Below are 11,733 nucleotides of genomic sequence, written 5' to 3'. Positions count from 1 at the left end.
TGTGTGTGTGTGTGTGTGTGTGTGTGTGTGTGTGTGTGTGTGTGTGTGTGTGTGTGTGTGTGCGTCTGTCAGGTGTGGCTGCCAACTGTGCTTCAGCTTTAGCCCAGATGGCTGCAGCCTCCTGTGTGCAGGAAGAGAAGGAGGAGAAGGAGGTGGGGGAGACGGGAGACGCTATCGCGCAAGGTATTTTCACAGAAACACAAACACACACTTGTTCGGACGTTTGCATGTAACAGACACACAAAAACCTTAAATTTGAATCAAGCTCATCGTCGTCACACACAATCAAGGGGTAAAACCTCAAATTAGTGCTAATTTGTGTTTTCCTAGTTATAAAACCCAGATAAAGGAAATCTTGACCGTTCACAATCATACATACAAAGAACCCACAGTAAACACATTTGTACACTTAATAAGGCCCCACTTATATCTCAACATGAGATATTGAGACTTGTATTAATATTTATTTATTACTTGTATTATTATTTCCTTAAGTACCTTTAACTGAGTATTTTCCATCTTCTGTTTTTGCTTTTGTCTCTTTTTAAAAAAAAGTTATTATTATAAACTTTTTACACTATAAGCAGAAACATTCTGGGCCACCTTGACCTGCAGGAGCTGCTCGGCATGGAAACCCATGCCGTGACGCTCCCAGCACAGAGGAGCTTGGAAGCTGCTGTGTGCCTCAGCACTTCTGCTCTGTAACTTGATGCGTCCTGACCTCCCGGCTGAGCAGCAGGTCAGGACCGTTGATTGTGGAATATCACGGAAGGAAGAACTGACTTGCTGCAGCGGCGGCGTCCAGTTACAGAACCAGGCTGGAGTTCAGTCAGATCTTCAGAACGACCTCTTCTTTCACAAACGTTTGCAAAGACCGACTGCGTGGCTAGGTGCTTAATGTTATGTACCTGTGCCGATGGGAGTAAAAAGCACCCCCCCTTTTCCTTCACTAAACCTTGTGTCCTTGACCTTGATGAAATTGTCATGAGTTCAAGGAAAAGAGGGTGTTAGGAATATTGATAAGGGCTCGAGAAAAGAACTGTGTGCTGAGAATCTGAATGACCTGACACTAACCTGCTTAACATGCTGTACTGAAACTACAGTGTGTAAATATGGACTACAAAACATCGTACGTACTGCACCTTGCTTTGCTAACAGTACGCAGCAGCTGGATTTGCTAAGGAGCTCACGGTGACTGAACGTCACAGTCTTGGGTATTTTTCCAGGTGGCCTTGTGGCGTATACATTTGTAGGAGCTTCCCTTTCAAGAAGAAAATATTTAAATGAGTAACATAGACATGATTTACAAAGTCTGAGGCATACACTTTACTGCAAAATGCTCAACATTTCTTTGCCAAAAACAAAGCTTATGTCTGTTGTGGTTGTGATCGGTGCTTCCAGGAGCGTTTATCTGTTTGGAATAACGGGCCAATTCCTTTTTTCGGCCACAGCCTAAACTTGGAATCATTTCTACTGGAGACAAAAGCAATGATAAAAACAAGATATGGGAACTAGTGACATCTAGTGACAGCTGCTACAAACTGCTGGCAGCATTTACTGGGATGCAACATTAATGTTTATATATTTCCACAACCTGAGAGTCAGTTTTGTTAAAGCTCATCTCAAATCAGTTCAAGCACAATGTTCAGGGCGTCTGTGATATTTAAAATACACTTTACTGTGTGTGTGTGTGTGTGTGTGTGTGTGTGTGTGTGTGTGTGTGTGTGTGTGTGTGTCCAGTGAAACAGCGTGTTGAGCAGCGTCTGGAGCAGATCGGCCGTCCTCAGGGAGTTCGCCTCCACACAGCTCATGTGTTGTGCATGGACGCCATCCTGAACGTTGGCCTGGAGATGGGCAGCCACAACCATGACTGCTGGCCTCATGTGTTCAGGTACGTTTGTTTATCCTGTAAAATATACTTCATATATCATATATATCAAGCTCGGAAACGTAGTATGTGAAGCTATAGTGGTTCATAAGGGATGAAACTTCAAAAATATGTTCTAGAACTTCAAATCACTTTCAGGGTGACCGAGTACATCAGCTCACTGGAGCACACCCACTTCAGTGACGGCTCTGCCCAGCCGTCCTCTCTGACCACAATCACCCAGCAGAGCCAGCAAATGGCTGGCATCGACCTCGGGCTGGAGTTGAGCTGCGAACCCAGCCCCGAGGCCTCGGACCTGAGCCTGAGCCAGCCGGTCATCCAGCCGCTTTCCATCCAGGAGCTGCTGAAGGAGAGCGGCAGAGGGGGCCGAGGCCTGGACCTGAAGAGCGGCAGCCTGATGACCGGCACCAGCGCCGCCAAGGCCGTGTGCACGCTGTCAACACAGGCCGACAGGTAGAGACTGAACAAATACCACAGCAACATGATAGACTGGATGGCAATCCAGACACTTTCTACATGTGATGTTGCAGGTGTTGCACCAGTGCTGTCAGTTGTGTTTTGATTTTGTTTTATTAAAACCCAATAACTGCACGTGCTCCAAGTTTAAGAAACAGTAAATGAGAAATTCAGCGATTAGATTTCCTTTGACAGTCGGATCAGAGTGGCCCCTGTGGTGGTAGTCATTATTTCAGAGTCGCTGCACTGAGGTGCAACTTCAGAGACTTGGATACTGAGTTGCTTTATGTTTTTTATATCTTTTTCATTTTATAGGTATTGACAAGAGGAAATAAAGTAATGTACGCGATGAAAGGCAAAACAAGAGAATTATGTGGTGCAATATTCATTTTATCTCTATTATTTAATTTTAATTATTGTTAGAAATTAAACTATGATGAACTGCGCAGCCATAACTAATAAGGCTGACCTCTAAAAGCTTGGCCATAATGTCACCACGGGCAACAAGACGGTGGAAATAGAAGCAGACTAACAAGTTTCACAGTGGGTTTAGTTTCTAACTGAAGTGCAGCAGCTGTGTTAGCACCGTGTCCATTAACAGCCAGCATGACCGAGGCTCTTAATGACTTTATCTTCCAAATCCACGTTTCACCGACATTTGGTGCTCAGCAAGTGTTCCCGAGGTTGGTTTTATAGCCAAAAGATGGCAGTAGTGGAGCTACTGCTGTGTGTGTGTGTGTGTGTGTGTGTGTGTGTGTGTGTGTGTGTGTGTGTGTGTGTGTGTGTGTGTGTGTGTGTGTGCTATGACACACTTTCTTTGATGAGTCATTTGGTATTTGGACCCTAAATGTAAAAGTGAGAACATTGTTTTGTGCTTGTTGTTACTGGACCGACACTCAGGATTAGAGTGAGACTGATGTCCTCACACGTGTACAAACATGTATGCATATGTGCGCGTGCCACTTGTTACGGCTCGCACACGGCCGCAGTAACTGTGGACTTGTTTGCGTGTTCATTCCAAGGATCATCTCTTACATAACCAGTTATCTGGGCTGCTTTTAGGAGCGTATATTAAAAAAAAATTCCCCCTGATCTTTTGGAACAGATGGACTGAACACATTTACAAGCTCAAAGTGGCGACAACCATAGTAAATACTGCTGCACAGGGCTGGCCTATATGTGCTTAGAGGGCAGTGAACAGGGAGGCTTTGCAAGTATTTCAGTGTAGGATGTAAACTTGCATGGCAGCGTTGCTTTTGCACTGTAGACGTTCATGTGAGTGTATGAAATGCTTTCTGTGTGTTTCAGGTTATTTGAAGAAGGGGCCACCAAACTAAACCTGGTTGGTCTGGTTGGTTTCCTGCAGCAGCTCAGAAAAGCTTCTCAGTCTCAGCTGTTTGACTCTCCCACCGAGACTGGAGACTATTCACTGGCAATGCCAGGTACACACTTTGCATTCATTTAGTGCACATTATATTGACTGGCTGACTTTACTCTGACATCAAAACACACACACACACACATAATGCTTCAGTAAATGCATGTGAGCACTCTGGGCAAAAGGCCCCACCCCACCCCTTACTCCATGCATGGGCTGACCATAGACTGTATAAAAAAGATGGACATACTCAAGGAGATGCCACCAATTGGTTTTGGGCTCTACGTTCTGAAACGTGACGAGCTGCCGTCACGTAGTATCTGGATAAAAGGCTGGGATGCTAAGCTATCAGCCAATAATTGCATTAGATTGGTTAGCAAGCTGCATCCATAAAGTGTACAGGTGCATCACACAGACACAAATACCTGCTCACTGATTAAAGTAACAGATTTAAAAAAATCATTATTACATTTTAATCATCAAACTGGAGTTTTTTGGATGGGCTGCGTGAGAGCAATTATTCTTTGTCAGATATTTGCATTCAGAAATCTTTCAGAAGGTGCAGATGAGTGACCCAGTGAAACTCGTTCAACAGTCGAAACTGTGTTTGCTTTAATAGCAGGTGAAATTGGCCAAGTTAAAAACTGGCTTCTCTTCACAAAGATTTTGGCTTCACTTCAACACAAATAAACCACAGACATCCATTTTTATTTAATAGCTACATTTTCTGCTTTTATTAAACACACCTAAAACAAATTCTGTTACATTTATTTAATTATTGACACACTTTTTTCAGACACACAAAAGAAAATTATCCAAAAAACCCCATAGAATTTGCATCCTTTAAACATCCTCGGTCCCTTCCTGTGCCCTTCTCGATCTCAGGCCTTGGCCACTGACCCAAGGGTCTGCATAGTTGTGAACCATGCTGGGCATACCTTGTTCTCTTTCTTAATTAGTTTCCCTCGTGTGGTTAATTAAAGATGAAGTACAGACAGGAGTAAAGCTCCGAGGCCTTTTTTGTGTCCTCTGCGTGTCTGTAGGAGAAGCCAAGTCAACGTTGGACCGGCGCAGCGCCCTCCATCTCTTTCGTCTGGGTGAGGCCATGCTGCGAATCGTCCGGAATAAGAACCGACCCCTTCTCCACATGATGAGGGCCTGGAGCGTGGTGGCGCCTCATCTGGTGGAGGTAGGATATTACCACCTTGTAAACAGTGTTTTATTTCTCTCCTTCTGTTAACTTCTCAACCTCTCAGTTGCGCAGTTGTGTAACTACAGAAGTTCTAATTGCTGCTCTCACACGAGTTGGAACTACAGACAAAGTCAACGTGTTTAAAAGACAAACAAAGCCAACAGTTTATCCATTCTGCCACATGTGAAATATGGGTTAATCAATCTTCTCCTTTTATGGAGATTTACTTCACAGCAGCAGCATCGCAGTAGTTCAGGCAGGTCTCAGTCTTCTGAGTTTGGGTCTTACTGCACCTCAGGCTGCCTACATGCCTGCCTATGTATCTCCAAGCCACTTTGCAACCCACCTCCAGCCCAGCTCCTCCTTTTAAGACAGGGGTCTCGAACTCCAGGCCTTAAAAGCCGGTGTCCTGCAGGTTTTAGATCTCACCCTGGGTCAACACACCTGAATCAAGTGATTAGTTCATTACCAGGCCTCTGGAGAACTCAAGACATGTTGAGGAGGTCATTTAGCCATTTAAATCAGCTGTGTTGGATCAAAGACACATCTAAAACCTGCAGGACACTGGCCCTCGAGGCCTGGAGTTCAAGACCCCTGTTTAAAGGTGTCTCTAACCTGATCAGTGTCAAATCTGTTATCACTAATGTCTGCTTGTTCCGTGCTGTGTCTTACTGCTGCTGTTATTCTTTCTATGTCTGCACATGGAAGAGTGAAGGGCTCCCACAAAACTGTGACTGCACACAGAAATGAATCTTCTTTGGATTGTAGCGGCTAGGAAATGAAGTTGTGTAACATCTGTGTAGACCACCTTCTGTCTCGCACAGTGGTTTTCCTTTTTTTTAGCTCGGTACACTTCAGGCACTGAGAGAATAAAAGCTTTGATCTGAGGCTCTTTAAACACAAAGTTTTTGTCGTCATCACAGGCTGCGTGTCACAAAGAGCGCCACGTATCCCAGAAGGCCGTTTCCTTTATCCACGATGTTCTCACAGAGGTGCTGACGAGCTGGGCGGAGCTTCCACACTTCCACTTTAACGAGGCACTGTTCAGGCCTTTCGAGCACATCATGCAGCTGGAGCTCTGCGACGAGGACGTTCAGGACCAGGTGGAGTCGGATCTCAGTTCCTCAAAACAACCAAACCAGCCAGCGTTGTTCCGGGCTGTGCGTTCAGTTTGCCAAACAGTTTTTCTCGGGTTTGTCTCCCTGCAGGTAATAACATCGATTGGAGAGCTGGTGGAGATGTGCTCTCCTCAGATCCTGTCAGGGTGGAGGCCTCTGTTCAGCGCCCTCAGGACGGTGCACGGTAGCAAGACTGACACCAAAGACTACCTGCTGGGAGAATACTCCATGGGTATGTCTAACAAACTTTTTTCCAAAGTTTATCAGCAGAAAGATTTTTACTGTAAATCTGAGTTTCCTGCTCTCGTCTTATTGTCTTCCTGCAGGGAAGTCTCAGGCGCCGGTGTTCGACGTCTTTGAGGCGTTCATAAACACCGACAACATCCAAGTTTTTGCCAACGCTGCCACAGACTACATCATGTGTCTCATGAAGTTTGTCAAAGGATTAGGTTTGTCTCACTAATGTGTGCGTGCTATTTTTCATTTCAAGATATTACTTTTCAAGCCTTTTGGGATTTTACTTTTCCCGGGATCAGGCTATGTATTTATCTCTTTATTAGAAGCTCATAACATGCAAGTACATTTTGTATTTATGTCACAGTTTAATACATCAGGAGAGCGGATTTATGCATCTGCAGATGCTGAGTGCTTCAGTTTTCTGCAGACATTTATTTTGATATGTGCTATTATTATTTCTTTTATTTATCAAAAAAGGCCAAATGCACAAATGCACGGGAAGTACTCGTGCATAAATATGTTCCTGTACATCATTAAAATGTTTTACAAAAAAGCACCAAGAGGACACACAAGACACAAACGCTACTTTTTTGTTTTTAAAATCCCAGTTATTCATAATTCCTAAACAATGACTGGGAAGCAATTTTTCTTTTAGAAAGATACTTCATGGTTTTTAGAAAAATCGTCACCATCAAAAGCTTTAAAACCTCACAGAAGGAGAAAGGAGCAAACACGGTGCTGATGACAGTGAGTGGGAGGCGAGCAGCGAGTCAGTGACAAAAACAAGAAAACAGCACCGCAGAAAAAGCGATCCTGTGTTTCTCAGAGACACGTTCTCTCTGAATGACTCGAAACAACTACAGTGTCATCCAAGTGTTTTTTAAAGCTGACCTTTCAAACTCCGGAGAACTTTTATGCTTTTCCGTGCAGGAGAGGTGGACTACAAAGAGATTGGCGACTGCGTTCACGCGTCAGGTTACAGCTCCACAGACCTCTGCCTGCCTGCTCTCGACTACCTCCGCAAATGCTCGCAGGTGGAAGCTCCACAGATATAAAGTGAGAGCATATTTTTAAGATTTTTCGCTATTATAAAAAAGAAACCGTGTTTTGCATTTGATTGACAGCTGCTGGCAAAGATTTACAAGATGCCGTCTAAGCCGGTGTTCCTGGGTGCGCGGCTCGCCAGCCTGCCGATGAGATCGCAGGAACGCTCGATCAGCAGCGAGGACGGCATGGACTGTGTCCTCCAGGAGTTCGATGACGACACAGGTTTCGCTTTGCTCCTCTCTGTGCTTCACGGTCTTTGTCTAAGAATCCTCCTCCTTTCTCTCTCGTCAGCGCATTTTTGTTGTCTCATGTCCTGCAGGTCTGATCCAGGTGTGGATTTTGTTACTGGAGCAGCTCACTGCAGCCGTGTCAAACTGCCCTCGACAGCACCAGCCTCCAACGCTGGAGCTGCTCTTCACTTTGCTCAGAGAAGTCACCGCAGTGCCAGGTGATAAACTTAAACACAATCCAAAGAAGAAGAAGACAAAACCTACAAACAGCCGGGATGTAACCTGATCTCGCCTCTCCAGGTCCAGGGTTTGGCATCTTCGCTGTCATCCAGCTGCTGCTTCCTGTGATGTCACTGTGGCTGCAGCGTAGCCACGGTGACCACTCTTATTGGGATGTGGCGGCAGCGAATTTCAAACACGCAATCGGCCTATCCTGCGAGCTGGTGGTGGAGCACGTCAACAGTTTCATACACTCAGGTTGGTGGTGTGCGTTTCCCTCTGTGACCTCGCGCGTTTCGTCTTCTTTAATCGTCTTCAAGCTAAGAGCAAAGCATGCTGGGAACTTTGCATTTCTAAGCTTTCATGTAAATATTCACTGAAAGATTTGACCCGTGGTGCATTAGCACAGTCAGGTGCGCTGTCACAGATCTGATGGACTGTTATTGTTTCTCTGGCGTATAATGTGCTTGTTCTCTGAAGTGAAATGGAGCAGAAGTGATACCGTGTTGTTCCACTGTCCTCCTCTTTAGTCAGATTAAACTGCACCCCCACCCTGTGTGCTCACAGGCTCTGTTGTGGTGTGTGTGTGTGTGTGTGCACGTGTGTGTGTTTCTGCCGTCACTTCCTGCAGATATTGGTTACGAGTCACTGATCAACCAGATGCTGAAGGACCTCTTCAAGCTGCTGGTGGCTTGCGTGTCTGAACCTGCAGAGACCATCTCCAGAGTGGGCTGTTCCTGCATCAGGTGACCACACATCTGGCAGTTACACACCTGTCGCCACAGTGAAATCAAGTGTGAAACCTCTTTTCAATTCAGGTTGTCTTTCTCTGTTTTGGGTGGATTGTTGGCTGAGTGAGCGCTTCAGTGGTGGACGCTCGTCCTAAACAAGGATGCCGTTTCTAAAAATGAGGTGCAGCTAGAAGAAAGGTGGACGATTCGTGGAACTATTTTTAAATCCTGGTAGAACTGCAACCACATAAGCTAGCGCAATCATTATATTGCATTTGGAACCAGATGAGTTGTACTTACATCACATGCATTCAGCTTGTCCCAGCTCGTGGTTTCCTTCCACATATGGCTCTGCGGATTATCGCATGTCCGCAATTACCATTGAAAACCGGAAGTGACGCCTTTTTTGTGGGAGATGTAGTTTCTATCAGGGCCTTTCAAAGGTTTCCTGGTGTTTTTCAAAGTCGTGTTTGACTTTATGCCTTTCTGTGTCGTTTCTGGGAGGCTTAGAACTTAAATTTCACTGTTGGAAATCATTTATTTTGAAGCACATGCTGTTTCTTTGCAAATTTTGCACAATAATGCAGCAGGCCAGTGTTTTTTAAATCCTGCCTCTACTCCTGTGACGATGTCTACACCGTCTCTGGGGCATGCCACCCTGTTTGTTTTGTTTTGTTAGGGCACTTTTGCACATGCAACACCTGCCATACACGAGACAACTGCTTTACATCACTGATACAGACTCACACACAGTTTTGTACGCTTTCCAAGGTTGTGTGAGGAAATCGATAGTGGCTCTTTTCTTCTCATTATTATTGTTTTTCATCTGTCAGTGTTCGAGCCGACTCTACTTTTATCTTCACATTTACTCAAATCCTCGAGGTTTCCATACTAATCACAAATATGACGTTTTTACAGACTCACACATTTGGACTTGTGTGAGTCTCTCTCGTTTTACGTCTTGATTACGCAGAAACAAACATAAAAGGTTTGCAAACTTTCAAGGACTGCATTAGACACTAAGACTTTGTTAGTTTTGCTACTCGAGCGGTTTATTCGCAGCAACAGAATTGTCAAATCAAACAATGTCAGGTGTGTTTTGTAGCACTTTAGAAATTGATTTAAAAGGTATAGCTTAGTTTATTTTCTGTGTGATCAGTCCACGGTTGTTCTGCGTCTCTCTCCAGGTACGTGTTGGTCACAGTGGGTCCAGTGTTCACAGAAGAAATGTGGAGGTTGGCCTGCTGCGCTCTGCAGGACGCGTTCTCTGCCACGTTAGAGCCGGTCAAGGTACGTGATGAAATGCAGATGTCAGGTGGTACAGCACCTGGATACAAGTGACCTGGACAGCCCGCTGCAGTAAACCACATAATCCATCCCCAGTTTGAAGCCGCTTGTCCAGACAGAAGTAATCTGAAAGCAGTTAATACCATCACAGTGCTGGGATTCCAATAACCCCATTTAACCTGCGGTGTGCATTATATACTCGCCATCACAGTCCTGCAGCTGTGAGCGATCACTCTTTGTCTCCTCGCAGCAGGAAGGAAACTGCTCTCCTTTCCTTTTTGGTGTCAACCATCCTTGACTGAGAGGTTCAGTTAGATATTATCTGTTTTTTGGATTCTGCAGCTCTTTTGTCTGAATTACCTCAAATGTAGTGTTTTATTTGGATCCGTCACTTGTAGCTGTTCTTCTTTATCAGTACTGCACAATGAGGCACCATTCAAACCACAAACGTTCCCAGCTTTCATGGATGAATATAGTCAGAACTGATTTCTTTCTAAATGTTCTTTTATTTTATTTTTAAGACTAATTTTACTTATAATTAGAATTAAGTACAGTGTGGCTTTTATGTGCAATATAAATCCTTTTTTTAAGCGTTGACTTCTGCGAACGAAACCTAATCCTTATCGATCTCATGCTGAGGCTCGGTGCAGCCCCTTGGTTCATCTTCTGTCTGAAATCAGCTGATTTAGCTTCCTTCCTCTTACCTTTAAGTCGTCTTTCTCCCGCGGGTGAGTGAGGCTGCTGCTCTCAGAGCCACAGCTTTGGACCTGAGCTCACCACATTAGTGATTTCTGTGCTTCTTTACACATCGAGCTGAGTGTGAGACTGGGTGTTTGGACCAGTCTAAACCTGAGGTTTTTGCTTTCAGTGATTACTCGTACCTGCACTGATCTTATTATTTGAAACGTTTAAATATCAGGTAGAAATATGACAGAGAATAATGGTTCCTTTTTAACAGTCTTTTCTGTTTCACTTTCTAATAATGCAACATGTCTCTGCTCGTTCTAGCTTCTATTATTTATACGAGTTCCCTTTGTTGGAACGATATGGCTTCTTTCACCTGCTCAGTAGGCGCTCCTTGAGTCATAGCAGTCCTGTTTGGTCTGTGTAGTCTACGTCATCTCTCCAAAAATAGCCAGTGCGCAAAACTAAACAGAAGAAGAATCGACTGAAAGCTGAATGCGAGCTCGATGTTTGTCTCACAATCGGTTTCCTCCTTTCGCTCGTTAAATGTTCTACCAGAACATGCAGTGGTCTGTTTGAGACGACCTGCCAGCCCGCTCAGCTTTAATGAAAAATTTGTGTTAATTTGTTGACGATGGTTCAGTACCTGCTGAGTGCATGTGTGAGCCTGCAGATTTAGAGCCTCAGCGGGGAGCCGACTCCTGCTGGTCCCTTTCACTTACCAAGGGAACCGCCGCTAACCCCGAGTGTGCGTGAGTGTTCGGCAGAGGTGACATGGACGAGCACTTTGTTATTGGATGTCGTGTTCCTGCAGTTCTGAGCCAGCTGCCTGCCTGACATCTGCTAAGCAGCTTTAAAGATTAGAGCCACATCTGTCTGTGTGTGCGTGCGAGCCTGTATTTATATCTTTGTGGATACTAAAAATGGAAATTTACTATATTTATGGGGACCAAAATCCTGGTCCCCAAAAGTTTTACAGGCATTTATGAGACTCAAAATGTGTTTTTAGTGACAGGGTTACAGTTAGGTCGTGGTTAGGTTAGGGTAAGGGGCTAAGGAAAGCATTATGTCATTTAGATGTCCCCAAAAGATATCAATACCCGATGTGTGTGTGTGTGTGTGTGTGTGTGTGTGTGTGTGTGTGTGTGTGTGTGTGTGTGTGTGTGTGTTAGTGTGTGTCAGTCAGGCTGAGATGGTGTGGAGTGGATATACTGGACGAAGGTTGTTGAATGTGCCAAACAGGAGGAAAAGAAAAAGTCATGAGGG

General features: G+C 44.8%; 1 protein-coding gene across 2 annotated transcripts in view; it reads left to right on the top strand.

Annotated features, from left to right (window-relative positions):
- The window catches only part of arfgef3 (ARFGEF family member 3), a 57,603-nt gene that overhangs the window by 26,072 nt on the left and 19,798 nt on the right, over positions 1-11,733 (top strand). For both annotated transcript variants that reach the window (XR_001290506.1, XM_005743593.2), the window contains exons 20-33: positions 73-183; positions 1,741-1,891; positions 2,027-2,341; positions 3,653-3,786; positions 4,766-4,911; positions 5,838-6,017; positions 6,123-6,264; positions 6,359-6,481; positions 7,200-7,303; positions 7,394-7,538; positions 7,636-7,764; positions 7,847-8,023; positions 8,397-8,511; positions 9,684-9,786. Coding sequence is in view for 1 of the 2 variants with exons in the window: in XM_005743593.2 (XP_005743650.1) it covers positions 73-183; positions 1,741-1,891; positions 2,027-2,341; positions 3,653-3,786; positions 4,766-4,911; positions 5,838-6,017; positions 6,123-6,264; positions 6,359-6,481; positions 7,200-7,303; positions 7,394-7,538; positions 7,636-7,764; positions 7,847-8,023; positions 8,397-8,511; positions 9,684-9,786 (2,075 nt within the window). In the remaining variant the exon portion in view is untranslated. The remainder of the gene's footprint in view (positions 1-72; positions 184-1,740; positions 1,892-2,026; positions 2,342-3,652; positions 3,787-4,765; positions 4,912-5,837; positions 6,018-6,122; positions 6,265-6,358; positions 6,482-7,199; positions 7,304-7,393; positions 7,539-7,635; positions 7,765-7,846; positions 8,024-8,396; positions 8,512-9,683; positions 9,787-11,733) is intronic.

Source organism: Pundamilia nyererei, unplaced genomic scaffold, assembly GCF_000239375.1.
Source record: "Pundamilia nyererei isolate P.nyererei 1_Seehausen unplaced genomic scaffold, PunNye1.0 scaffold00133, whole genome shotgun sequence".
Taxonomy (NCBI): domain Eukaryota; kingdom Metazoa; phylum Chordata; class Actinopteri; order Cichliformes; family Cichlidae; genus Pundamilia; species Pundamilia nyererei.
Note: the sequence above shows the minus strand (reverse complement) of the source record. Positions and strands in the feature narration are given on the sequence as shown.